The sequence below is a fragment of the Leptosomus discolor genome, chromosome 1 (assembly GCF_034619465.1).
Source record: "Leptosomus discolor isolate bLepDis1 chromosome 1, bLepDis1.hap2, whole genome shotgun sequence".
NCBI classification, from domain to species: domain Eukaryota; kingdom Metazoa; phylum Chordata; class Aves; order Leptosomiformes; family Leptosomidae; genus Leptosomus; species Leptosomus discolor.
The window spans coordinates 154,906,373-154,933,490 of NC_141391.1; the positions used below are offsets into that span (position 1 = coordinate 154,906,373).

A 27,118-nucleotide genomic window follows, 5' to 3' on the forward strand; every position below is an offset into this window, starting at 1 on the left:
CAGAGACTGGAAAACTGAATACAGACATGCACCAACCATAACAGAAAATAAAGCTTTTTCCCCTAATCGTTTACAACTGTCAGAAGCAAATCTGTGCCACAGTAGGCCCTGATGTGCAGCAAGAAGTATCCCTTATCCATAAGCCCTATTCTCAGCCTCCCCTACCAGCTTCTTCAGTTCATTCGAAGAAGTATTTTCCACTTCACAACTACCCACTGTGCTTCTTCACAGCTACTCTGCAGTTGTCTCAAAAAAAACAGGGCTCACAACCTGAGAGAAGTGGCAGCGCTGCAGCCTCCTTTTTCATGTTACAGCCTGGAGCCCTCCCCAGGCCAGATGCCTTACTCACCAGTTCTGTCAAACAAAAGCATGTGATCAGACAGCTGCAAGCAAGCAGGTCAGGCCTATAAATCTCTCTCTCCAGTATCTTTAGTCTTAGAAGTTTATGCAAAATTGAATATAAGAGCATATTCTCATGAGAGGAAAAACCAAACAACTAAATGACAGATGTCTTGCTCACATCTGCTTTAAAACAGTTACTCCTGCCAATGCTTTCATAGGCTGGAGACTTAAGGACTGACGCCTTCAAAGACCCCACACTAGCAAAAACCTGTGAGTATTCAGAAAAGTTCTTCTGCACAAAGCTGGGGAAATACCCTCAATACAGTGAAGTCAAAGAGCAAATAACTGGGGAGAACCGGTGCTGGGATCTTGATCTTATGGATGCTTAAATGTGTTCTCACCTTGAGGTCAAGGGGACTCCTCAGAAGAGTTAAATGCAGGCTTATGAATTTGTCAGGTTTTACACTTCTAGAATATTCTAAAAAAACTTTATATAAGATTTACAATCATATGAATAGGTGAATTTAGTGGTCACAGAAATTGCGGCCGGGTAGTGGCCAATGAGAATGGCCCAAGGCAGAAGTCAATTGTTCCCCTGCAACAGCCAGTAAGAAGGTGCTTACGGAGTCAGAACGATCATTCACTTTGCCCTAACAGCCAAAAGGAAACATTAAATAACATTTTCAGTAAGGTTGTCAGAGACTTGGTGGGGAAAAAAGATAGAAATAGACTCTGGATGGCTTAAACCTGTCTTGAAGATCATTTGCCAAATAAGACGGGCCTTTTTCTGAGCCTCCCTGTAACCTGGGGCTCTGGGACACCATACTTGGGAACACATAGATGAAAACTGCTGCAGATGTTGGGTGCCATTGAATCAGATGGAGATGACTTCCAAAATCCAATTCCCTCCTCCAAGAGGAAGGCACAGACTGAAGGAGGAGGGCAGAAAGGCAGCAACACAATGGGGGGCGGACTGATGGCTGGGGTCACACAGCCAGCAGGACCCTGCCCAGGATGAGCCACGTGCCCTCAAGCATTGCTCCTGCCTCTCCAACAGGCCTGTCACCATGGAAGCAAACTGCAGTTTTTAAGGCTATTTTTAAGGACAGGCAGGTACATTTCCCTTTAGGACACCAGACCCGTGCGGTACGTGCCACCCCCTGTCCCCCCCTGGCAGCGCACGACCCACGGGCAGGCTGGGCCAGCACAGGGCTCGGCAGCCTCCTGCCCACTCCTGGCACAGAAATGGCACCCGAGGGCTGAGCAACTAACACGCACCAAGTCAGAAGTGACACGGGGAGCCAGCTTGCCTCTCGACACACGCTAGCACGTGGTGCCGAAAAAGTAGCCATCGCTGAAAGGAGTTTGCAACTCCAGCTCACACTAACAGAGTAACTGCTGGTGTGACAGTGACAATGAGGCCTGTAACAGCCACCGTTTCCAAGTATGCATTATCTAGCCATACGGGCTAAGGGCCCTGGCCCTAGAAAATCCTGGGTTTTCCCCCTCCTCACGTTTCCCCTGTCTTTGCCTGCCCATGGACGCCCACTGCCCTAGAAGGGGATGGCACTTCTGCACACCCTGGGAAACAACATTGCCAGGACAACTGCTAAGAGAGTTACAAAGAAGAAACACCACGTTACTGACCTCACTGCCCAGCAAGAACAAAGCCTGTTTGCCATGTGCTTTGTGCACACCACCAAGCCTTTAGTCCTCTTAGAGCTAAGGGCGAAGCTCTGAAACAGCATCCAGACCCAGCTTGACTGCTCTGTGCCATCCTCCTCCTCGCACTGCCACTGGCTGCAGGCACGCAGGTCCACAGTACGTGTGTCCATAGCATGCGTCCACACATGCATACAAGTGTCATATATGAGCCTCCTCACTAACCTGTTTCTACTCCCAGTCCTGCAGTGCTGGGTCCTGCAGAATCATGAAACCTCACCATGGAAGAACCACAAAAACAGATAGCTGTAGGAGTTCATCAATCTGCCCAGCAGGCTGGTTATTTGGAGAATGTAAATTTTTTGCACGTTCTTTATATAAGTCCCTCAGCCAACCTCATTTCTCAGCCCCTGTCACTCCACAAAACCAGTCCCTTCCCTGGCATTGGGAGATCACACTGGAGCACATGGACCTCCCCCTCCACATCCTGTACCTCCTGCTTCCCAAAAGGACACTGGTGCTCCCAGTATCTGTCCCCCTACTCCACCAAGGAAACTGGCATTCACCAGAGCTATCAGGAGCATTGTGCACCTCCACCGTCCAACAACGGAGATGCTTTCAATCTCCAGTGTCAAACCCTGCAATATTGCCACTCATAAAATCCCCCTCTCATGGACTCAAGGACTGAAAAATCATCAGGGTGATGCCTTTGAGTATCTATCAAGACAGCTGTGTTAACTGTAGTTCTGCAATTTCCTCAAGTATTTCGCTGAGCTTCACTGTTTTGAAGTTGATGGGTATTGAAAGGTCGTGAGCATGATTCCAGGCTTAAGATTAAATAAGATCCCAAACACCAAGAACAACTCCTCCTCTTCTCTTATGAAACACTCTGCAGAGTGAACAGAAGATGAAATGCTTTCCATTCATTTTCTATTTTTAAACCCACTTGTTAATGTTTCTTGGCTTTTTAAAACATCATTTGACTAGAGCTCTACTAATTACCCAGTGGTCTCAGCAGCATGAATTTCTTCAGGATTTTTCCCCAAAGGAAACTCCCCTCACTTTTAGCCTAGTTTGAAGCTTCTGCCTATTAACTATCAGAGAAGCTTGGTTTCCAAAGTTTCTTGTGCTTGTTTCTCCTACCACAATTAACATCTCCTGTATGTATTAAAGATATTCACATAAACCAGTTAGGAAATAAAAAATGGGAAGGCTTTACGTAGATGATATTTCCAGATCATCTCCAAAACCTCCGTCTCACTCTGAAAAGCTGCCTCACAGGTTTTATTAGTTGTCCTCTTATGAAATCTCTAACAGACCACATCTTGGTTTAAGACGCACTTTGGACTACAAAACTGTCAGCCTTTGAAAACTTGTGTCCTGGTGGATCTTCATAAACAGCTTAGCTTGTTAATGCTCAGACATAAGCATTAATCTCTCTCCCTTTTATTGTGATGCAGCTTAGTACTCCACTGCTTTTCACTGTAAAGCTAATGTTGAAGACATAAACCAATTATTAGGAGTGAAAGTCTGCCATGGTGATTATTCCTAACAGTGTTACCAGGCATTCATGGCCTTGCTCCTCCACCAATCACTAGCTTTTACCTTGAACTCCCCTTCCTGCCAGCATGTCAGAACAGGCAGGTTGGATCTTTTCCTCTCACCATTCCTGCATTTCAGTTTTTTTTCCCCCTCCAGATGTTTATAACTGCTGATCTAAAGATAACTGCTAAAAAATTCTGTGGTTTTGATCACTTTCTATGCATCACCACTTCCCACAACCACAGAACCTATAAAATTGCACTTATGTCTTTACAAATCACCAATGACTTCTTGATGGGCATTATTCTTTTATTTTTCTAAAAAGGAAAAAAAAAACCCTAGGACTTCATCAAGGCAGGTTTTAAGACTGGGGCAGCACCTGAAGTTACATTCCTACACGTGTATTTAGAAACATAAATAAGATGACCTGATTTTCATTTTGGGATACCAGAAAGCTCCAGATACTCTCTACTAAAAAGTAAGTGTAGTCTAAAAGGTTTGTTTGGTTTTAATAAACCTGAAATCATGCAGCTTTAAAGGGACCTCTGAAGACCAGCTTGCTTAACTCCTCATTTGGATTAGGTTCCTCAGGGCCTTGCCTAGCTCAGCTTTGTGTATCTCCATGGATGAAGTACCTAGGCTTCATGGTGGTCTTCAACTGACTCATTTGGTTTATCAGTCTCCATTTATCTTCAACAACCACAGATTCACGTACATGGAAACAAGCTTATTTCCGGCTCTTCTCCCATTTCTTCTTCGTGGGAACTCTACTTCTAATTGAAAATGTTTACAGTGCAAAATCAGTAACTTCTGCTGAGTACAATTTCCCTGTCTATGGAAAAGTGTCTTTATTTACAATGCCTGCAAACTTAAAACAAATAAATCCCTTCTGTGATTTCATTGTAGGTACATGAATTAGCAAAGAGCTAGTGATATAGGAACATTGCATTACTGCATCATCATGACAAACGAACAAGAGCTCAGTGCGTACTACCTTCATTAAAGTTGTCATCGGTCGAGATGTGGGTTAAGGGAGACTGGGGTCGAGAGTCTCCGCAGAGGGAGTAGCTGTGTTCTGCCTGGATGAGGGGCGCTGGGGATGCTGGAGACAGTTCCACCTCCATTATTTCATTCTTCTCAGACAAGAAAGGATCATTCAAGAGCTGGCCTAGGACATCTGGTGAAAACTCATCAAGGAATTCTGTGAAGTGCTGTGGAGATAAAAAGAGGGGAAAAAGTTTATCTTCTTGCCTGTCTGTCATGCCAACAACAGGAGAGCATTGATCAGAACAATTCCAGTATCTGCACCAGGCACCCGTGCCAGTCAGCAGCAGGATCTACCAGCCCTGCCTAACAACCTCCTCCTCCAATTACTACTTCAAGCTGAAGAGCCACAGCTAGAACAAAAGTCCTCTCAGAGGCATACATTACAACAGAAGAGCCTGTGATTAACTTGCAACACAAACAGAAAATAGAAGCATGGCAGTTCACGTCCTGAAGCAGCTCCCCCGCCCCAAAAGGTACTCACTACAGCACGCCACCAAAAATGGGAAAGCACATTTCACCCAGAAAGCGTGAAAGATCCTGCACGATTTATCACCAGAACACTTTGTGTGTGGAATAGAATATATTGAGTTAATGTTCACTGAAGCAGAGAAGAAAAAAGGAAATACACTCAGACACAGACTCCGACACCACACATGACTATTTTAGCTGTGCAGAACATACCGCGCGCTCTAGGAAAACGGGTCCATGCACGTCCCCAGCCAAGCAATTAACACATTTGCTATAAAATGGGTTTCCTGGCTGATCTGTGTATCTATTTTAGAAACTACATTCCACCTAGGACTAGAGCCCATATCCAGCTTCTAGGCCCCAGAGCTAAAGCTCCTGACAGCCAGTACTAATTACCACTTTATCTATTTACACTGAATCCATTACACCGACAGCACATGTTATGGCTGTATGTAGTAGGATAAGTTTGTGTTTTTAATTCAAAATGAGCACAAACCCAATCTCATGATCTACTTCCTTGCACTCCAATGCAGTTCCCATCAATAGCCAAAAACACCGCATCTCTTCTTGGTTTTGGTTCCAATGTCAGAAGACTGTATCTTTCACAGACCAAGAAACTGCACTGCAAGAAACCATTCCTGCTCATCTCATTCATGTAAAGAATTCTATTTTTGTACAAAAGTATTTGTACAAGGAATTGTAACGAGCTTTTCCAAACAATCAGGCATTATCTACCATCTTATATAGGAGTCTTTGTTGACTGGGGCATGAGCCTACAAAAGTCTAAGTCTGTTTGATTTGCTATGTTTTCGCAAGCAGTATTGATCTTGGCTCTTCGTCTCGCTCTCTCCTGCAGAAACAAACACTGAAATTCAAGGTTCGGCTTCCTGTAAGCTAAATTAAGAATTAAACAAGTCAATATTGTATAAACCCATGAGGGAAGAGGTGTGCTAATGCTCCCATGCATGCGCATTTTACAGCTCCAACAGCACCTGTGGCCTTGAAGCCTGATGCTGGAAAACACTGAGGAGCACCGGCTCTCATAGAGTCCCCTGAAATTCGAGCATCTCTTCCAAGATGAACACAAATGCTAACTGTGCCTTCTTTCAAAATTAATAAGGCTTTAGTCAATTCTGATTGACACTGAGGAAAATAAAATATTTACTAAACATAAGGCAATAAACAGAGGACCACAGTTGCTTTGCTGGAATAGCAAGCTAGCTAAAGTAAAGCCTTTACAAAATGGCAAAATGGATTTATATCCTCATATTTACTTACTGTAAATGATAACACTACTAAACAAACTCTCAGATGACTCAGCAAGAGAGTCATGATCACCTCAGAAAGCCTTGTTTATGTTATTTTTGATACCCAAGGACTCAACTAGCTCTTCACATCCAGGGCTGCCTCCCAACATCTGCAAGGATAAATGTATAAACGACCTTATTGCTCTCTACACCTACCTGAGAGGACATTATAGAGAGGTAGGTGCTGGTCTCTTCTCACAGGTAATTAATGACAGAACAAGAGGGAACGGGCTCAAACTTCACCAAGGCAGGCATAGGCTTGACATTAGGAAAAAAATTTTCGCTGAAAGGGTTGTCAGTCATTTGAATAGGCTGCCCAGGGAGGTGGTCGAGTCACCATCCCTTAATGTGTTTAAAGGTCGTTTAGATGTGGTGCTTGGCGATATGGTCTAGGGGTGTACTTGGAAGAGTAGGGTTGATGGTTGGACCTGATGATCTCAAAGGTCTTTTCCAACCTGAATGATTCTATGATTCTACAGTTCCTCACTATGCAAAAAAGAAAGAAAAAGGATGCTCAAGACTAGCTGAACACCCTGGTGCATCAATAAAGACACCAAGTAAAACAGAGTAGGTAGCCATTAAAGTGTAAACAATGGACAGAAATGCTTCCCAGCCACAGCAGAAGTCAAGGATGAACCTATAAAAAAGCAGTGCCTTTCTTAGGGACAATTTTTTCCCCACAGTCTACACACTTAATTCAAGCTAATGACAAGCGTTGATTATATTTGTTGGCATATTTTCCTAAAGCTGGCCAGAACACTTCCCTCTTTCTAATTCTTGCATGCATTATTCTGACTGATGACTAGCAGATGCTGAAACAGGGCTGCTACAATATTTGTACCCTGGTTTCTACACACTGCTACTTTATCACCAGCGTCACCCAATCTGAAGGTGTCATCCTTGAAAATATCATACCTAAGTGTTGACTTAGTCTGACACTATTTAGATGTTCTTAATTTAACAAACTCAACTGAACGACAAAATGACCGCAGGCCACTCGGCTATTTTTGGAAAATTTACAAATAAAGATTTCTATTAGCTTTCTGTCTGGTACTGCTTTGATATGGAAGAAATTAATATCAAATATTGTTTTACTTCTTCCATTTGATTAGTTTGGCATGTTAGATTTTTATTATTGTTATTATTATTTATTTTTTTCCTTTCTGAATGGGGAATTTTCCTAAAATCACTTCAGGAAAAGTAAAGAAAGAAACAAACGTTCAACTTCCCAAAGCCAGAGAGAAAGAGGACCTAGGGGTGGAGCAGGATGTTCAACATGTTTATCAACATTTGTGCTTTCTCCTTTTCACATGCAGTTGCAAAGCAGCAAGCTGTGAGGAAGAAAAGAATCTGCATTTACAACAGAATTGTCTTATAGCAAATAAACGATCAATCAGGTTTTAAAATTATTCCCTAGTTTCATTATAATTTTTAACAGTCTGTGATATAGCTCTGAATACTGGTCAACGGAGAAGCCTCAAACAACTGCCACAGGTCAGACTGCACAGCTGCCGAACTCAGGGAACAATTTTAGGGATCGGGACTTCTCACTCAGTGGTTACAAAAACCACCACCACTTGATTTACAGGAATCTTTCATATGTTATAGACATCTCTACTACAGTGAGTGCTTAAAGCTAGCTCGCTTTGATTTTTTTTCCTCCCCTTAAGAAAATAACTGTCTCATTGAAAGCGGCTCCATTTGCCTAGAGAATTAAAAAAGAAAAGGCATCTGAGCAGCAGCTACAGCAGAAACCATCCGGGAGCAGTTAGGCCTCCAGCTCCCCGAAACTTCCACCTACACCTAAGCTGCTCCCTCTTGTCTCTTCAAAGCATGTTCTCCCACTGCCAACCCTCCTCCTCCTCCTCTCTGTACTCTCCCCTCTGCTTCCTCAGAGGTCATCAGCGACTTCCAGAACTGGAAAGCCACAGAATAACCCAGAATTCTGATATGGCAGCAACCACCCCTGCACTCAGGAACAGAAAAGTGCAATTTAGGGAGGAAACTGAGAATTTTACCCTTAGAACCTGTACATATATTTGGTTGCAAAAGAAAGAAACTCTTTGTCTGTGGCTTTCAGCTTGGCATCTTTCACCCAGAGCGCTCACCTTTAAAAAAAAAAAAAAAAAGGGAAAAGAGCACTTGCATTGAAAATGTGCCCTTTTTCCTTCTTTTCTTTCTTTGTTTTTAATACCGCTGTAGACAGCTCCGTTGCCAGCTTCCTGCTATCCTCACACCCCACTGGCAGCCCCAGCACTAACTGCAGACCTGTGTTGGTACAGGGAGTCTGCTTGAATTATTAAACTATTCTCTGTACATAGCAAAGAGATGTGTTCAGCTGTGATTTTAACCTCTGTAAAAGTCATGGATTTAGGACAGATGTAACCTTATCTTCCGCTTCCCCTGCCCCCAGAACCTTGAAAAGACAAACAAAACAGCAGCGCTCCTGTTTACAGAGAGAAAGTAAATTGCAGCCCCGTGGAGTTTCACCACCGGGTTGGACATTTGCTCCTGCCTATAATCCATGTGCTTTTGGTGAACACAAAACACCTACAGACATCACCCCACAGAAAGCAAACAGAGGAGAGCTCTTATATTTGGGTGCACTGCAGATTTTGGATAGCTCTTCGAAAGTAGTATTTGGCTGCAGACCAGCTGGGCCGCGGGCTGCAGCTCTCCACAGCATCTGCCTGTTCCTGCCAGACAAAGGCCCTTTTCTCCAGCTCTGCCTAAGGGACAAGGTTTGGGTTTTTTCTTTCTTGTGTGATCAAATTAACATCTCTGAAGTAAAACAGAGACTCAGGTTTTGCTAGGTGCACAGCAGTCCTGGCTTCTCCACCAGATGACCTGAAGCCAGATGAGAGCAGCATAGTCCCAGTTCCCTAAAGATGTGACACTATCATGACTACAAATGAAAGTCGTGTTCAAAAAACTAACTTTCTAAGAACTCACTAAAAAAAGGAATTAAGAAGAGAAGTCAAGAGCCCCAAATGACACTCCATAACTATATTTAAATTATTAAGCAAGTGAGAGGCTTTGCTGAGCCTGGAAAACGCACTGCATCAGCTGCAAGTCCCACACACCGACTGCACCAGCACAATCCACCCTTTCCAGCAGAGCCACCCCAGAGAGCAGCTGCAGCGGCAGCACCCCGGCACACCACAAAACAAGACCTGCTCTCCAAGGAGCCCAGGGCAAGCCAGCCTACACTCAACATGCTGGGGTGAGAACCACCCATGAATCCAAGATATTCCTCTCCTGGGAGTTAATGGCTCCCACCTGGCTCGCCCTGAGGTCTCCCCATCCTGGAGGGATCCATCTCCCTTCTACAAGAGGAACTGCCCAGGTGGGAGCATCCTTTCTACTCAACAGACACTTGTGGAATAAAAATGAAGCCCATGATCTAGCCATATGTAGAAAACTGTCTGATACTTATTTCTTGTAAGGCTTGAGCAGCAATAATGAGGAGTGGGGGGCAAGGATTGCACCCTGACTCCTGTAGCAAAGGAATCAGAGTCCACGTAATGTTCGAGGCAGTGCTCCTGGAGAAGATGAGGAAAGAGGGGAGAAAGAGGAGACCGCAAACCAGCCCCATCCGTGGGGAAGTAAACATGCACCACAGGCACGAATTCTTCCCCCCCCCCCCCCCCCCCGTTTCCCTGTTTCCTTTTACATGAAGATAACAGGGAGAAAATTGAATAATTTCTTCAGCAGCTCTTTTGCAGTTTGCATAAACAAAGGTACATAGGAGATAAACCACAAAATATCACAACAGACAGCAGCATTTCTAGTTAATAGCATCAAACAGATCAAGAAGCATGGCTAAATGGAGATACCATCTCCTCTTCACAGAACCAAGCACACATTTCACAGATATCTAGCAGCTGCTTATATAGTAGCTGAGAAGGTCTGAGTAGGAGTCACAGATGCTAACAAAAGGCTTCAAGCTCTGGGGCATCCAGGCAAGGCGCCAGTTGTTAAAGATGATGCATATGTGCTGTTCAGCCTTCATCAGTTGAGCTCTAGACTTGACTGCAAGCAAGGGCTGTAAAAGATATCACGCACCTCGCTATCAGCTCTGCCTGGTTTTGCAAGCACAGCACCTACCCATAAGGGCTTGAAGCACAGACCTGCTCTTTTTAGCTAATGAAGAACCGTGCGTAGAGATGCTGCTCGTGGAGGACTGCACACACAAGCCTACCAATGATGACAACGCAGCAGAGAAGTCCGTGACTTTCTGCATGCCCAACCCCAAAGTTAAATCCCAAGGTAGAGGTTAAAAAGCTTCCTCAAGGCAGGTGTTCCCTTCCCAGCCACGTTGCTGGTGGTGCTGTTAACCTTCCTGTTGCAAGTTCATCAGCGAAGGACTGGAGGTCACTTCTCTCAACTTCCTCCCCTTCTAGAAATGCTTTATGTTTACAGCAGAGAACCTGGCCACCACTCACTCTTCTCCAAACTCAGCCATGGCTTGTATCATGTGGCACCCATCTTTGTCAGCTTTGAGAAGAGCTGCGATGGAGCCCCTGAAGGCTCACCTTCGCAATTCACTCACATATGCCCTGCAGGGAACAGAAGAGCTCCTCTACTGGCCCAGGTGGGTTGATACATCACTGTTACAAGGCACAGATCCAAGCTCCTGCTGCATTGCTCTTACAAGGATGAGAAATGAAGGACAGCCTGGCAGCAATACAGTATTTTTCCATAAGATTAATTCCAAAGATGGGGGCTGAAAGAGAGACAAGACCAACCCCACAGAGTCATTCACCAACATCCCCAGAGGGAGAAGGAGGTGACGAGCAGAAGGCTGCACCCGATACAGTTTGATATACCAGTGTGCTTACCTTTAGTATGCATTAATTGAGGGGGGCAGAACCAACTACATTTGGTGGTGAATATTTGAAAAAATTAATGCAAACACCCTGAAACAGCTGAAATCTGATTTGCCGAGAGACCTCTTGGACAGACCATAGTATTGAGCATGGGACTGCAGACACATCTAACTGCTTACTCTTAAACAGGGCATGGAGATCCTCCCTCTCAGCCTGATGAAGGACCAAAATAGCTGGAAAAGATTTCTGACAGCAGGGAAAAAAAGTCTTAGATGCAGACACAGCAGAGAACAGAGAGACTGAGGACTGTAAACAGTCCACCAAGTCATGCCAAAAACATGCTGATAATACAGCAGAGATTTACATGACCCTGGCTTACGGGCAAATGGAACCTCAGATTTTAGGTGCTTATCTTCTCCAGTGTCAAAATCAAAACCAAGAGGCAGAGAAATAGCTGCTCAACTATTTCACTCTACTGTAAAATTCTTTACTGCTTTGTCATTAAATACACTGAAATTACCTCATTTGCGGGAGGATATGAAGAGTAACATGAAACTGGTATTTGAAAATAGCAAAGAGATCCACCATAACAGCAGATAGGATCCTTTGGAGTCTCACATCAGCAATTACTCATTTTAAGGATTAAAAAAAAATTTGAAATCGGACAGATTAAAAAAATCCACTAAGGGAATAACATTCAGGCTGTGTCATCAGTAAAACAAATGCCAGGAAATTCAGAGCTAATAGATTTACATGGTAATTAAATCTGCACATCTTCCCAACTTGCTCAGGTTACACAGCTGGAAATGCTGAAGTTCACGCTGAGCAAACCTTATAATCCACTCCATTATGCACACATGCATGCACACACTTCCATTGCAAACACTCAAGTATTTCCAACCCACAATCAGCAAAACAGAGATGTATTTATTTTTAACTAATCGGGGGATTTTTCAAGAGCCATGTTTACTCCTTTGCCTTTTCTCGTTCCAAAATATTCTTTCATTTTCCTTAACAGCACCCCTCCCCCCAAAAAAGTATCTTGGATCCAAAAAGAGAATTAAAATAAAAATTAAACTCTATAATAACTAGGACTAAATATGAGTTGGAAAAAAAAAAAAAAAAAAAGAAACTCTTGTGCAGTTGAGGCAAGGGTGAGAAACAACCCTGAAGTTCAGTGTCTCTTAAGCCCGCTGTCTGCAGGCAGAGAAAAGGATGCTATTGCTCATTCCTAACCCAAGCCCCTTGGGAGTCATATAAAATAGGAAAATCCTTCTCACATTCCCCTGCCCTTCCCCCAGTGCATAGCTGGATCTAGTCTAACTTTTCAACAAGCTGGGCGGGTGTTTTGCTATTTCCCACCCTCTCCCCAAAAGAGCCAAAGTCAGAGAGGAGTGAGTCACAGGGGCCAGAGCACCAGAGCGGTGAGTCAGCGAGCTGGAAGCCCTTCAACAAGGCTCCCCCCCATCTGGGTCCCTGGCTGAGACCTCAAAATACATTATTAATTCTGTGTTGGAAGCAAGCGTCTGGATTATGCTCTCAGGTCAGATGCATTCATTCTTTTGTCTCGGCTACTTTTTTTTTTTTTCCCCTTATTTTTTTTGCCTCTTACACCAGGCTCACTGGTATGCACTTCATTTGTCTCATAAGTCAGCTCTTGGGCTGCCAGCTTGAGCAGCAAAACCACAGAAAACTGAAACCCTCCATCACTTCTCCTCATGCCCTTCTCTTCACCTGGTGAGCAGCAGGGTCACAATTCTTTACCAAGAAGGCTCTAAGCCAAGCCTGACTGACAGGTCTGTCTTTCCCAAGACTCCAAACCATCAAGAGCAGGAGCAGGCCTCTCCCCGCCACCTCCAGCTAGCATGACCCACCCTAGACACAGAGCGTAGCTCAGCTTCCAAAACATAAGTCATTGCTGTGTCTGATGATTTTTGGCACCCAGGCAAGATACTTAAAGAGACCAGTTATGTTATTAAAAACAATCTAGCAAAGGAATAGATGCAGTTGTTTGGGGGTTTTTGCCCCAGCTCTGCTCCAGGCATGCAATGCCATCATAAATATCTGTTGTGAGATAATATTAATTTGCTGGCTTATGCCCCAGGTACACCTACAGGCTCTTTGGAAGGAACTTGCATTCGCCCCAAGTTTTACATCTAGCGTCTTCTGGGTAACTACCCAGTGTTTAGTCAAAAAATAAGCAGTGAAAGAAAGTTTTCAGACAAGTTGAAACCTTTGTGTACAAATTTTACAATTCACTAGTGGGCATTTACGGTCTTGTTTGCTGGCCAAGAGCTCGGCAGCAGGGATAACACATCTTATTGTTGCACAGCTGGTTTAACTTATGGCCACTTTTGAAAGAAAGCAGTTACTCCAGTTTCTTCTCGAATGCATGCAGATAGATCTTAACACTACAGCAGCGCTTTACAACATTTGAGCACACTGCACTCGGTTTCATTTATCATCTTCCCCCATCACGGAAATGGGAGGGGAGGAAAGCAAAGAAAATTCATCTCAGTCCTCATGTAACAGCATCCCTTCTTGAAGGGCACAGATAAGCCCTTTGTAAAGGGCAGAGCCAGCACAATTTTAAAAAGAATCCACTAGTCTTGCACCCATTTTAGAGATCACAGAACACCTCAAGTTGGAAGGGACGCATAAGGATCATCAAGTCCAACTCCCAGTTGACTTTAAGGATATAACTGGAAGGAGGAAAGGATAACCAGGGAGAGAAGTCAGAAGTCACAGTGACTGTCCAGCTGGCCTACATGGGGACAAAACCCTCTCCCCAGGGATGACTAGCACCATGCAATGCAGGGACAGTTACTTAAAACAGAGATGCTGTGACCTCTGTAACCTGCCCTGCAGGCCAGCAGCAGTTTGCTCACCTGCTCACTCTGCAAGGTCTCATCACAGTTGCCACATGTTAAGCAACACTTAGGGCTGCCAGCCTCTGTCCACGGGCACAACCTCCCAGAAACATAACCATCCCACCAGGCACGCTGTGCTGCAATGTTGGTAGGAGAGCCCAGAAAAATTGTAATTTCTCGTCTAGGTTCCCATTAGAGCAGGGGGCCTCCAGCGGAACACAGATGTTCTCCAGCTCAGCTGTTTCATGTTTAAAGTGTTTGCAACAGCCTCGCCCCTGAGGGCCAAACTACTGTGTTTCAAAGGAGGATCTTAAATTAGTTTGAGCAGTGTAGGTAGGAAACAACGACTTCTGCTCCATCAGCAGCGCTTGCTGCATGCTTTGGCTTGCCACTCCTGACTGACAGGACACTTATTTAAAATAAAAATTCCTATTTTCTTCTTCAACAACATTACTTCTTTAATGGTTGCAAAGTTTAAATAGCACAGTTCCAGCTTGCAGGAGTGATTGTTCCTTCTTTTTCCTAATGCTGGCTGCAAACCTACACACCACCCGTCAAAATGAAAGCTGTCTCGTTACTATAAAATAAGTAAGGCTTTACTGCCAGTATTGTCAGCTTAAGGAGAGACTGGGCATTTTACTTCACTAAAGAGTTAGTACGTTTTCTTTTACAGATCTATTTTCAGTACCTGGGGGGTTCTGCTGGGTTTTTTGTTTGTTTGTAAGAGTAGAAGCATGGAAGCTTGAAAAGAAAGGATAAAAACTTCATCTCCTAAATGTGTATTCAAGCGCTCTTAATTCTTGAAGAGTCAGACTATCTCTTCAAGTGCCTAAATACAGATTCCCTGAGTTGATTATGGAAAATATGAATTAACTTTTACAAATGCTGCCTAATACTCATAGACATAATGGTTAAAATTGCAGATGCGTGTAAAGTTTTAAAAAGAGGAAACATACCCTTCCTTGAACTCAGGAGACAGGTGCTTGAGCACAAGCAAAGGAGAAAAGGAAAAAAAAAAAAAAAAAAAAAGAGTGCTTTTGCAAAACAAATATGAAGAAATCCATTGGTCATATCACTTTACCTGGAAGATGAACTCCCCTGCCTGATTCAGAGCTCAAGGATCAGCAGCCCTTGGCTAGCAATGACCTTAGCCGCCACAGGTTTCAGACCTTACCCAGCAGAAACTGTTGCACCCTCTATCATACAGATATCTACTATCAAGGCAGAAAGAGACACGCCAGTGGCAGGACTTCGTGTTCAGTGCTGCTGTTGCTGTGTCACACATTAAGTACCACGCACTAAAAATGTCAGTTTGATGTCAAATCCTATTCCAGCATGTGATCTCACCAGATAGTGGAACAAACATTAAAGAAACCCTTTCCAATAAATAAGTCCTATATACCTTGCTTTCACTAGAAACATCCTGGGTTTTGATCTGACATCTCTCTCATCCTTCCCATAAACTTGCTCTAAGCCCAAACGCTGCGGATGCATACAGAGCTGACACTTTGCCAACAGCAGGTATAATCAAAGACTTCCCATCCCAAACTGTCAAAATGTTTCCAGCTTGCAACTTCGCAGCATGCTTCATGTCAAACCCACTACTGCCCCAGGAAGCTAAGGAAGAGCAGAGCAATAGTGCCTGATGATGACAACACTGGAGAAGAACATCCCTACCTTGTACCCGAAGCTGTGACACCAGAATTGCTGTGGAGGAGCCAGCCCTGCCCAAACCCATCCCACAGCAAAAAGCTTTGCGTTTTGAAGCTGCCTCCAGTGATCCGCTATACCATGAGATGGGTACTCCGAGATACCCGTATTGCACTTGTACAGCCTCACCTCTGCAGAAAATCACACAGGAATCCACAGAAATTGTTTTGTCACCTCATTTTGTATGGACCAGTACCTCCATCAGCATTGGTACTTTGGCACCCTCCCTCTGAGGAAAGATGCATTTCATTTTATGTCACCACAAGAGTGGTGGGGGTCACTTGGTTTTTACTCATGCCAAAGGCAGACCAGTTTGATTCGAAGCTCTACTGAAAGCTGTAGTGAGAAAGGAAACAAGGAGACGTGATGTGAACAAGGTCAAACAAATATACACTCAAAAGTATGCATGGCATTTGTCTAGACAAATTATTTTAAGATACCCCATATTTGAGAGCCGGTACTCCAATTTCCTATGACAAGTCTTTTGTCACAGCACCAGAAAATATTACTTCAGTCAACTTTATGAAAAAAAAAAAAAAAAAAAAGAAATAGAAGTGGTACTTGATTAAGGTTTGGGACCCAAAATAGTAGTAGATGGAAACACCTGTATCCTAACACCAGGTCTTAAACAAAAACAAAAACTAAACTTGTGTGCTTAGTTCTCTATGCTTCTTTCCAGAGATGCATGGACTAGTGCAACAGCTTATTTAGTAACATGTGTGCTGTCTCTCTCCCCTCACAAGTCCTTGTAATACAGGGGAGATTTGCACACCAGTGTGACCTTCACTTGCCTGTGAACAGGCATTTCAGCTTCTTTTGCTATAGTCCTCCCCTATTCAGAGCACCCCTCTCCTTCATCTGTACCTCACTCTGCACCTTCCATTTCCAGATCTGTGCTCCTAAGAAGGTGAAAGAGAGGTCTAAGCTACTCATCACTTTGCAGGATGTCAAGAAGATCAGTGGGATCATGAGGGAAGCCACGAGCTGCAGGTGAAGACCCTGGAGGAACAGAGCCAGGAAAGCAAGGGTGCAGAGGGAAAGCAACAGGAGGAACAGGGAAAGTCACAGTGCTTGGGAAGGGATAAAATAAACCTATCACAGATAAGCAGCATATTAAGGTTGTGCAAGAACTTCCTCTGTCCCCAGTTGTGTATTTTTGCCAAGTGTCACTAACTTTAGTGCCTCACCATTTAAAACTGCCCATCCTACACTGGTCATTCTCACAACTGCTATGGACTTACCCTCATTTATTCTTCCCCACCCAAAAGGCACATTCAAGAAGGAAAGAAGACTTAGTAGGGGCCAGCACTAGGTTCCTGTGACCCCACGTCAGTGAGACAGAAACACCCTGCTGTGGGAGCGGTGCTAGCACACTGCCAGGCAGCACAGCCCTACCCTTCTCCTGAAACAAACATTTCCTCCAGCCCATGCTCTGCAGCGCTAAACAGATGGTCAAGCTCTTCAAGCTGCCTCCATAAAACAGAGGATCAAGAGAACCTGAGAGACGGTCCTCAACCAAGAAAACATCGATGTTGACTGTAAATCATTTATGAACATTTCAGCACATGCTGAAAAAACAAAACCAAAACCCCCGCCATCTCACCACAGCAGGTGAAGAGAAAGCCACACTGGGCAAACAACCTGGCTCACCCTGTAAACTTTTAAGTATCACATACTGGAGCTACTGGAAGAAAGGAAACATTAATGAGAATTAACAGAAATCAGAACCTAGAAAACAAGGAGTTAATGGAAAATACAATTCAGAGGGGAAAAAAGATTGCTTCTGGGTTTGTCAGGACCCAGAGGAATGTTAATTATAGATCAGTCCATCGCTTGGCTGCAGTTATTGGGAGGGGGGAGGGAGGAAGATCAAAATGTTCAGTTGAATATTCCTGGGAGGGGGTGGTTCTGAATTACTGCTCTTTATATGAGAACAGATGATACAGCCATCCCACAGGATGGTAACGAAATGATTTTCATCCCAACAACAACAGAAGAGAATATAAAAACAACAGCTACTCAAAGCTAGCCATTTTAATTAGCAAACCTAGAAAACCTCCATCTGAAAAGTCTAAACAGAGCTTCTAAGGAGTTCTTGAAACTATTTTCAGTATGAGACAATACTGATGGACTGTAAAACATAATATGAAAATATTTAAGTGTAAACAAGGCAACCAACGTAACAGCAAGTTAACCTACCTACTGTTCATTCCTAAGGAAAGAGATGGTGAAGGGAAAAGAGTAGTTAAGAGTCCACGAATAAAAGGGAGAGAAATCTAATTTATGCTTATAATTCCACAATAATTGATAATCTAGCTTCTCAAATTTTATCTCTTTTTGTAATAATATTACAAGCTTAATACACCTTGCCTCTCATAAGGCAACTGATTTGGTGCTACACAAAACAAAGACAGAGTGATATGGAGTCACCAGGCCACATTCAGTGTGATAAAGAAGAAATCTCCAGATGCAAAACACAAATCAGCTGATTGCACCACACATTTTCAGCGGGTTCCCACAGGGACTGGTTCTTGGCCCCAGACTCTAATATTTTGTCAATGACCCAAGAACAAAAGTCACCATCACTGAACTTTGCAGATAACACAGCATCAGCAGGAGCAGTGAGTAATAAAAAGGTCAGGTCACAAAACCAAAACATAGAGTACTTGGTAAGCAGCCATAAACAAGTGACATGTTTTAAATAAAGCTGAAGGTAAAATGAAAAAAAAAAAAAAAACTTATTGCTGCAAACAGAAAGCCTCAAGTCACGCTCGGGTGACTGACAATCAGAAGCAGAGACTTCAAAAAGGACTTGGGACCCTGGGAGAGATGTGGCTGAAGGAGTGTCTGTGGGACAAGGTACCGCAAGCACTGGGTGCACAAAGGAGGCCCTGGGGAGGAATTACTGCAGACACGTGCTCATGCTCTGAATGCGAGACACCCCTTGCTGCACCCCAGGTTGAGCCCGTTGGCCAGAGCATCGAGGTCTCACGCAGTCCCATCAGCAGCCAAGCGCTGGGGACAGTCACACGGCCATCCCGCGCTGTGCGGCCCGTGCTGGGCTCACACAGCCAAAAAACAGCAGGAAAGTAATGGTACTGCAGAAATTTTGCCTGCTTCACATCTAAAAGAAGTCACCCTGAAAAGTTCAGCCCCTAGCTACAGCTTTGTACTACAGCCTCATCCCAACTGCACAACCCACTGCACAAGTCTGTGTCCCCTGCACAGCCCAGAGTACACAGTTTTAAGGACTACAGAAGACAGAGGGGTGTGAAGCAAGAATTCATTTTCTCCATGCGCATGCTGGATACAGCTGCTACTGGCCACAGCCAGGCTCCAATCCTGTACTGTCAAATTTCAAAAAATGGATGTTGAACAACTAGAGAAAGTTCAGAGAATCACAAGAATCACTGCGGGGCTGGAAATCCTCCCCCAAAATAAAAGCAAATAACAAAAGAAGAAACCAACGTGTTCAGCTTGTCAAAGAGGAAACGAATGCAGAACACGACCTTTCTTTAAGTACTGAAACAGGGAATAAGGCTTAGAGAACAGCTCTACCAGCTTGCAACTAAGTTTACAAGCTGAAGCCAGATCCATTCATTGTGGTTATAAAGGGGTCACAACATTAAAAACCAGGAGAACAGTCAGTCATGAAGGAACAGCATGAATTCTTCGACCCAAGCCATTCTTAATTGAAAACTGGAGGTTTCCCTGCAAAGATATTCAGGAATTCAAAGAGGAAACAATCTGGGGAAGTTTTACAGCCCATGATTTACATAAGGCTAAACTAATTAATCATAATTGTTTCCTTTGGCCTTCTTGCAGCAAAACAAGGCTGTTTACTAGAGCGGCAGCGTGTTCTGGAGAACTGGACACAAACGCGGAGTTGGGAAACCTGCTGATACGGCTTTGCATTCCTATATTTCAGATAACTCGATATCCTTATCAGGAAGGCAGCTGGGGAACACAGTTCAAGAACCCAGGTTTAAGACCAAAGGTTGTTCATGTTAGACACAATCCGCCTGCTCGCAAGCAAGCTCCAAACACAGTGCTTGATAAACTTCAAGTGGCTGGCACATCCCGCAGCACTAGCCTACTGAAAGTCTTTTCCCTTAGTTTATTTTTAAGGCTGGGTTCTTGAGCCCTACTGCACAAGTGAGTCAGCTTTCCTCCCCGTGCCTGAGCCAGGCTGATGAGGGCTGCGGACACCCCAGTGACGGCTGGGAAAGGAAGCCCATACTGCTTGCCATCACCCCAAGAGCTGCACCTCAACAGAGAGCTGGGAGAGGGTCACAGAAGAAAAATTTGGCAGGCTTGCGTTGGACTTCAGGGTTTCTCAATCAAAGAGACTGAAAACACAAACACCCAGCAACACCCACGCATGCAAACTATTCCCTGTCTTTTTGATACTGATCTGTTCCTCAGGAACGGAGGGGCAGCTGCAGTCACGCCAAAGCACAAGCAAACGCCTGTGACAAACTGCAAGGACTCACAAGTACACAGCATCGTGATCATTTTCAGAGTCCACATTTAATTTCCAAGCCACATCCAACAGACGGCTGATTTTAGTGGTGATCAGAGACTCCCCAGGAGCCCAGGCAATGGGAATGCCAGGGTGCATGGGGGAATTAAAAGGGAGCTTCCACGTGGAGGGATTGACTTCAAAGGAAGTCATTTAGCAGTTGCTCATTTCCAAGTCTCTTTTACGTCTCCTAGTTAGCAAAGCTGCATGTATCCTGGCATCTCCTCTATGGCCTGTCATCCTTTCTAAACACCAAGTCTGCAGCAGCAGAAGGCTGCCCGTAGCAGAGATATCAGAGGCAAGTTACTTTATTCTTGCTTTAAACCTGAGAAAGAGCACAAACACAAGCACGTAATATGCAACCCCATTCACACAGAAAGACGAAAGTAACTTGGGCTCTTATTTTATGTTAGAAAAAAGCTTCCTTACATTTTTAGTTTGATAAAGAAAAACATTAAAAGCAAACAGCTGACAGAAAGGAAGGAGAGGGAGCATTTAAAAGAAAGGAGGAGTTTCATCCTGTTGTAAACATTAATTACAAGATTAATCTCACCAGGCAACATGAGTTTCTGGCACTAAAGCAGAAGGGCGCTCTAGCCAATGCCTCCAGCCAACACATACACATGCACCCCTGCACAGCATCTTCCCCGTCCACATTCCTCAAATGCTAATGCACAAACAAAGCCGCTTTCACTTGCAGCACTGCAATTTAATTAATTGGATATATTGAGCGAGTGCGCTGCGCGGTGCAGAAGACAACTCTCCCGAGACTGCCAAAAAAGCCTGCCAGCGTCCCGGGGATAGAGTCGGGCGGAGGGAAGTTTCAGACATTGCATAAGCACAGGCACACGTAATCACTCATTCGTGCTATTCCGGCCAACGCTAACACAGACCCCGGTGAGCCGCCGCCAAGATCTACCCAAGCTATTCAGAGGCAACTGAGTGCCCGGCAAGCAGGCGGAGAAGGGAGGGAGAGGCCCAGCTTGGGTACATGCAGGGAAGGACAGGCGGTTTGCTTGCGGACGCCAGTCCCAGAGCCCCAAGCCTCCAGAGGCCCCTCAGCCTCTGCTTGGGTCACCATTACCCCACAGCTTAAAAGAAGCGGGGGGGGGGGGAACCAAACTGTTTTATCCAGGCTCTGTCAACATTGCTGTAAAGAAAGAAACACAGCCTTGTGGTCACAGGGCCAGCCAGGAGCCAAACGTGCCATGTGCTGTCCCACAGTGCCTGAGAGGCCTGGGCTTCTCGTTCCCTGGCACAAAGGCACCCTTTGCCTCTTCGTTCCACATCCCTAAGGGTAATAACGAAGTGATACTCTCCCATTACAAGGGATTTCAATGATAACGTCATGGAAGATTGCATCATATTCAATGCCAAGATTATCAGGATCATAAAAAAGCCGGAGAGAGCTGCGATGTAGGCGGGGGGGGTCCCTTGTTGCAGAGCACAGTGCTGGAATGCTGCGCCGAGGCCTGGATGGAGGGAGGGACCCACACAGCCACTTCAGGCTCTGAAGGCTACAGTGAGGTAAAGAGCAAGCTCAGGAGCTCAGAAAGCACAATTTGCACTCAAATTTCAGGTGTCATGATTTCTTCCGTGCAGCCTGTAAGCCATCTGTGGTGTACAGCCACACAAAACCCTGGCTGCCGAGCACTAAACCAGCACAGCCCCCCACATTACGCAGCTCAAGCGGAGAGCACGTGAGAGGGGGGAAAACACTCTCCTGGAGCTAAATGAGTCTGTTTGGCGCTAGGGAAACAGAGGTACGTAGCCAGAAAAATAATCGGGGGAACCTTGTACTGCTTATCAGCAATGTACAACTCCAGAGCCAGTTAAGGCTATATATACACAGAGTTATATACGTGTGTGTGCACGCTTGTGTGTCTGTGTGTATTAAATATAGCTCAGTTTTTTAATACAGCGCCATTGGCTGCGGAACAGTTCGGATGAGCATCTGCTGCAGGCCATCTGGACTGGGAGGGAGGGAGAGCGAAACACTATGGAAGTCTTGAGAAATTTGAAACTTGCGGCTGATTTTACACAGAAAACTGTTGCGTAAGGTACACCGACAAATCTGTGATATCAGGAAGGTTCTTTAACTAAAAGAAATAAAAAAAAGAAAGAGGAGAAGTGATCCTGAAACTGCTGTTTCCTGCAAGGGTTGGAGTTGGCTACAGGCAACTGTACTGACCTCATGCCACTGAAATTTCAGCATCACTAAAAGAAATGAAACCAAGTTCTCAGGACATGCATCAGTATGGGAGAAGGTCTAGCGTTGGACTGGTGTTGCCCCAATGGACTGAAAGTGGTACCTGACATTCAGTGGGTTACCATGGAGTATCTTAAGCTTCCATCAAAAAATAAAAGCTCATAAAAACCACAGCGAGTTTTTTTTCATTGAATTAACATACAGGAACAAATGGCTCATGTTAAAGCACTCTGACATCCTTCTGACTAAAATGGCTTCATATTCATAATACACATGGAGATATTATCAGTATTCTCCAAAGACCACAGCAAAATTCTATGAACTAGAAGATTTTTATAAATCAAGGCTCACAATGACCATGTCTTATGCAGAACCAATACAAGACTGGGACATGCTCAAACTAAAATTGTCAGGTTTTCAGAATTGTTGAGCACACTCTCATCTTTTTTTTTTTTTTTTTTCCGCCCCTGGTTGCAAGAAGTGCAAAGGAAACTAAATAACATGAAGTAAGCTTAAGTTTGCAGAGCCCGCAAACTTTCCCAGAAAATTATCAGGTGTGCCAAAACGACAAGGGATTGAAAATCACTGCTCTGATTCTACCAACAAGTTGTGGTTCTAGATGGCTTGGGAAGATCTGATGTTCAGCAGAAGTCAAAATGAGCATGCTTGGCACTAATGCCAAATGGGAACTCAAATTTGTGGGATTTCCGTAAGCTGAATTGACCTGTCCTGTAACGGTAGCAAGTTGCCAGCAAGCACACACTGGAAACTCACGCATAGGACAATACAAAGAAATAACAACTCTTGTTTTGGAAGGAGAAGCTGTCCATCTTTTCCCCACTGCCAGTCATCTTTATTTTTTTCAATATTGCAATAAAAAAAAATCTAGTAACACTTCAAAAGGTCCAGTAGGGTAGCACTTTGTAAAAGGAGCCCACTAGACCATTTTACAGAAGGACCTAAGAGCTCTGTTCCACAAAAGGATCCAGTTACACAAGCCTCCAGTTTGAGCTTTATGGTGACAGCCAGCCACACTCAGAAAAGCCTGCAAACAGATGGAGATAATAGAAATTTAAATGGACTATCCAGCTTTCAGTATAACCACCGTATGTGGTATTTTACCAGTTGCCAGGCAAGTGGGAGAGCAGGGAAAGAGTAGAAGAGATCATCAATCTCCCCATCCTGTCTACATTGCTCCAATCTCTGGCTCATGTAGCAGCAGTTAAAACTATTCCCCTTTTGATAAGATTTGTTAAGCCAGTCAGGAAAGGTCAGGACAGAATATGGAAACAGACTTAGACCAGATGCCCGTGCTAATAGTAATTCAAACCACATATTCCCCACCTCAAATGAAAATACTAAACAAAAGCAGTGACAACCTGATATGTTTTTAAAGGTTTGGTGCTCTAGCCATTCTTATTTAAGCAGATGATTTGTCTGATTGTGATGCAAATGAATTTTTAAAATTTCAAGGAGTAAATAGAGATACACATTGAGAAGCAGCTTTTTTTTGCTGTGTAGAAACTTGTATTCATAGCTTTTTTGTTGGTAAGATAGAGGCCATACACAAAGAGCTGTAACTGCAGGAATAAAAGCTTGATAGGACTTCTCACACCACAACATTGTAAATAAAACTTCCTATTAGACAACACCACTACCATACACCTCCAAGAAGGGCAACCAGAGCAATAATAAGCAAATTGGCTATAGACTCAGCCAAACAGCGCAAAATCTCTCATTGCTAAGGGACACCCACCTGCATATTCAGATGCTCTCCTAGTACACTCTGAAGTTGGCGTTTTGTTTAAGGAAGAACTCAAGCAGCTAAGGAGGACTACGGAGAGGCTCCCTGCCAGGACTTAGGAGAACCAGAGCACTGACCCACTAAAGCCTTCAGTGAAGAGACAGGCAGAGAAGAGTTACAAAGGCACAACTAGGGAGCAGGAGAGGATATACACAGCCCTTATCTTGCTTTTCAACACTTAAATTCCCAAGGCAATGACTCTTTTCTTATCCGGAAAACAAGACGACACCTGTGGAACCGGTGCGGGAACAGCCACAGGCAAGCCTCCTCTGCTGATGTACCCAAGCTTCGTCCTTGGCAAGATAACCTGTAGCAGCAAAAAGGTCATGTGGTCATTCACCTTGTTCAGCTGCTGTTGACAGTGACACAAGAGCACGCTGCCAGTGATGGGAAGAGCCCTGGGGATGTTAGGGAAAGGGCTGACATTTCGCCTAGAGCCACCCAGAGCACCCCAGGTGCTTTTTACACAAGATACCCACATAGCCCTGGGATACCTGCACCCTTCAGTCACTGCCCAAAAATTCAGACAAACAAGTTCTGGAAAAAATCCAGAAAAACAGCCCTGGTTTAAGGCGACATTGCCCTCTGGCTCCCTGCAGAACTATCGCTCTCCCACAATGGGAGGAACAGGCCTTCACCACAGATATTTCTGTTCACAGGAGGGGACAAGGTGCCCAACTCGCCTTCCTCAGTGGTGTAAGCTAAAACACTGGTGCGCAAGGCCCAGGCACCTCTTCCGGTGGCAGCCTCCAGCAGAGATGCAAGACAGACAACTGGAGACAGCAGCATGGGAAAGCAACGCTGTTACACAGCTCCCTTGTCACAGCTGTCACTGGGCATGCTTTAAAACACATATTTTACATTGAAAAAATCTCAATGCCCAAATGATACAGCTGTTCACCTTTCCTCAGCCATCAGAGCAACATCAAGAGCTGCACTGCTAAGCCATTAATTTTAATAAATTAAGCAAATACAGCTTCTCTCATACCCAACACCACCCTTGGAAGAACCTGCATTTTGGAAACCACCAAAGAAAGACCAAGTACATGCCCAGAGCAGCTTTGGGGCTACTTTGGCCCCAAAGGACAGACACAGAGTTGTTGTCCTCAGAAAGAGGCAAGAGCATCCCCACAATGCACCCCATCAAAGCCTCAGCCCTGCTGTCACATTTCATGTTTAACTACCAGTAACCAATATGTTAACCCCCGCCAGATTCACATCATCCCTTTGGTAGAATAAAACCATACTGATTCAACGGGTTTTGGTTAAAAGTTACGCACGCATGCAAGGCTCAACAGTCCCAGGGTCTCAAAAGCCTGACTGTTGGCACTGACTCCTGCTCCTTCCCCACCAACCCAAAACGAAACACAGAGACATTTGTTGTAAAATAGCTCCATTGCAGGCGCACAGAGCAGGGACTGTGCAGAAAGGGCGTAAAGCAGAGGTGGGCTCCCCGCTGGAGGGGAGCTGTGCTCCGTTTCCCTTTCAGACGGATTTCTGAGGCTCTTTCTTCCTTCAGCACAGCCTGCCCAAGGCACATAAACAGAGAAAGTGAGACATTTCTGAGGAGAGGCAGGACCTTGGAAACCCCATTTCATTGCCCTGTGGAGAAAGAGCAACAACCTCAGCCTAGCCCCCATCTGTGGCAGTTCCCCAGCAGAGCCCCTGCCCAGGGTGGGGGCTGGCAGGGGACCAGCCCACCCAGATACCACACTGGGAGCCCGCAGCTGCAGGAAAATATCTGAGACCAGGCACATGCAGCTTTTTTTAATTGCACACTTCTGCTTCCACCATCTCAGTCTGTCCTGGCTGGGTATTTCTGGGTGTTGGTTTCTCTTTTTTGTCTTTTTTTTTTTTTTTTCCCCTCCTGTGTTCTGCTTTTTAAGTGGACAGGGGAAAGGAGCACCAAGGGGAGCAATTATAAGGCAGGCTGTTGCAATGGCATGCTCCCCTGCCTATTCTTAGGCTTCGAAGGGAAACCCTCCAGACTGGATGACCACAGTCTTATCTTACCCCTATTTTTGTGTAACAGTTGGGTTTTTCCAAACTCTGAGAAGTTAGTTTTCTCTGTCGATAGTGGTGGAGAAAGCAGGGCTCTCAGTCAACACAAACCGGTGCGATCAAAACTGAAGGAACATATTTCAGAAAACCCCAACGTGCCTGAAAACCCAGCATGTGGGGAGGAGTGTTATAACAATATCAAGCTATGAAACATACTTTGGCAACCTGTCTTTTACAGCTCAAGAGGCTAAATGCTGCCCATATGCAATGGATGAGAGCACATCTTGAAAACTGAGCAAGTCCTGGCAAAGTCACATGCAAACTACTCAGATATGCCAGCTTTAGCATTAAAACTCAGACTGAGCACAACAGAGGCACGTTCCAACTGCAATACTGAGTTTGAAGCCATCACACCAGATTCCAAATGCAAAAGGAGCTCACAAACACGTAATTTCTTACACCCCGACCTTACATCTTATCTGTTTCACCAAAAGGTGTGGTTCAGCTGTCTCAGTCTCTTTTCAGCATCCCACAGCATCAGTACTCCCCACAAAAGAGCATCGCCAAGAAAAACCCAGTGTTGCTGTGTCACTGGGAATTTTGAGATAAAAATGTTTAACAGGCATGACCTGCAGAGATGTGTGCCTTTCTGCCAGAAACTGTCTTGAGTTATTACTCATGTTTAACAGAAGTCACCATCCCTCCCACAGGTCACCATTCCCTCAGAGAGGACGGCTTAACTCCACATCTGCTGCGCCCAGTTCCATCAAGATGGATTTGAGGTCCCCTATTCAAGCTAACACAG

The 27,118-nt window shown here is 44.7% G+C and overlaps 1 protein-coding gene across 1 annotated transcript in view; it reads right to left on the reverse strand.

Annotated features, from left to right (window-relative positions):
* CREB3L2 (cAMP responsive element binding protein 3 like 2) overlaps positions 1-27,118 on the reverse strand; it is a 78,540-nt gene that overhangs the window by 28,250 nt on the left and 23,172 nt on the right. Inside the window, exon 2 of the mRNA XM_086467832.1 lies at positions 4,541-4,757. Coding sequence (XP_086323958.1) covers positions 4,541-4,757 — 217 coding nt within the window. The remainder of the gene's footprint in view (positions 1-4,540; positions 4,758-27,118) is intronic.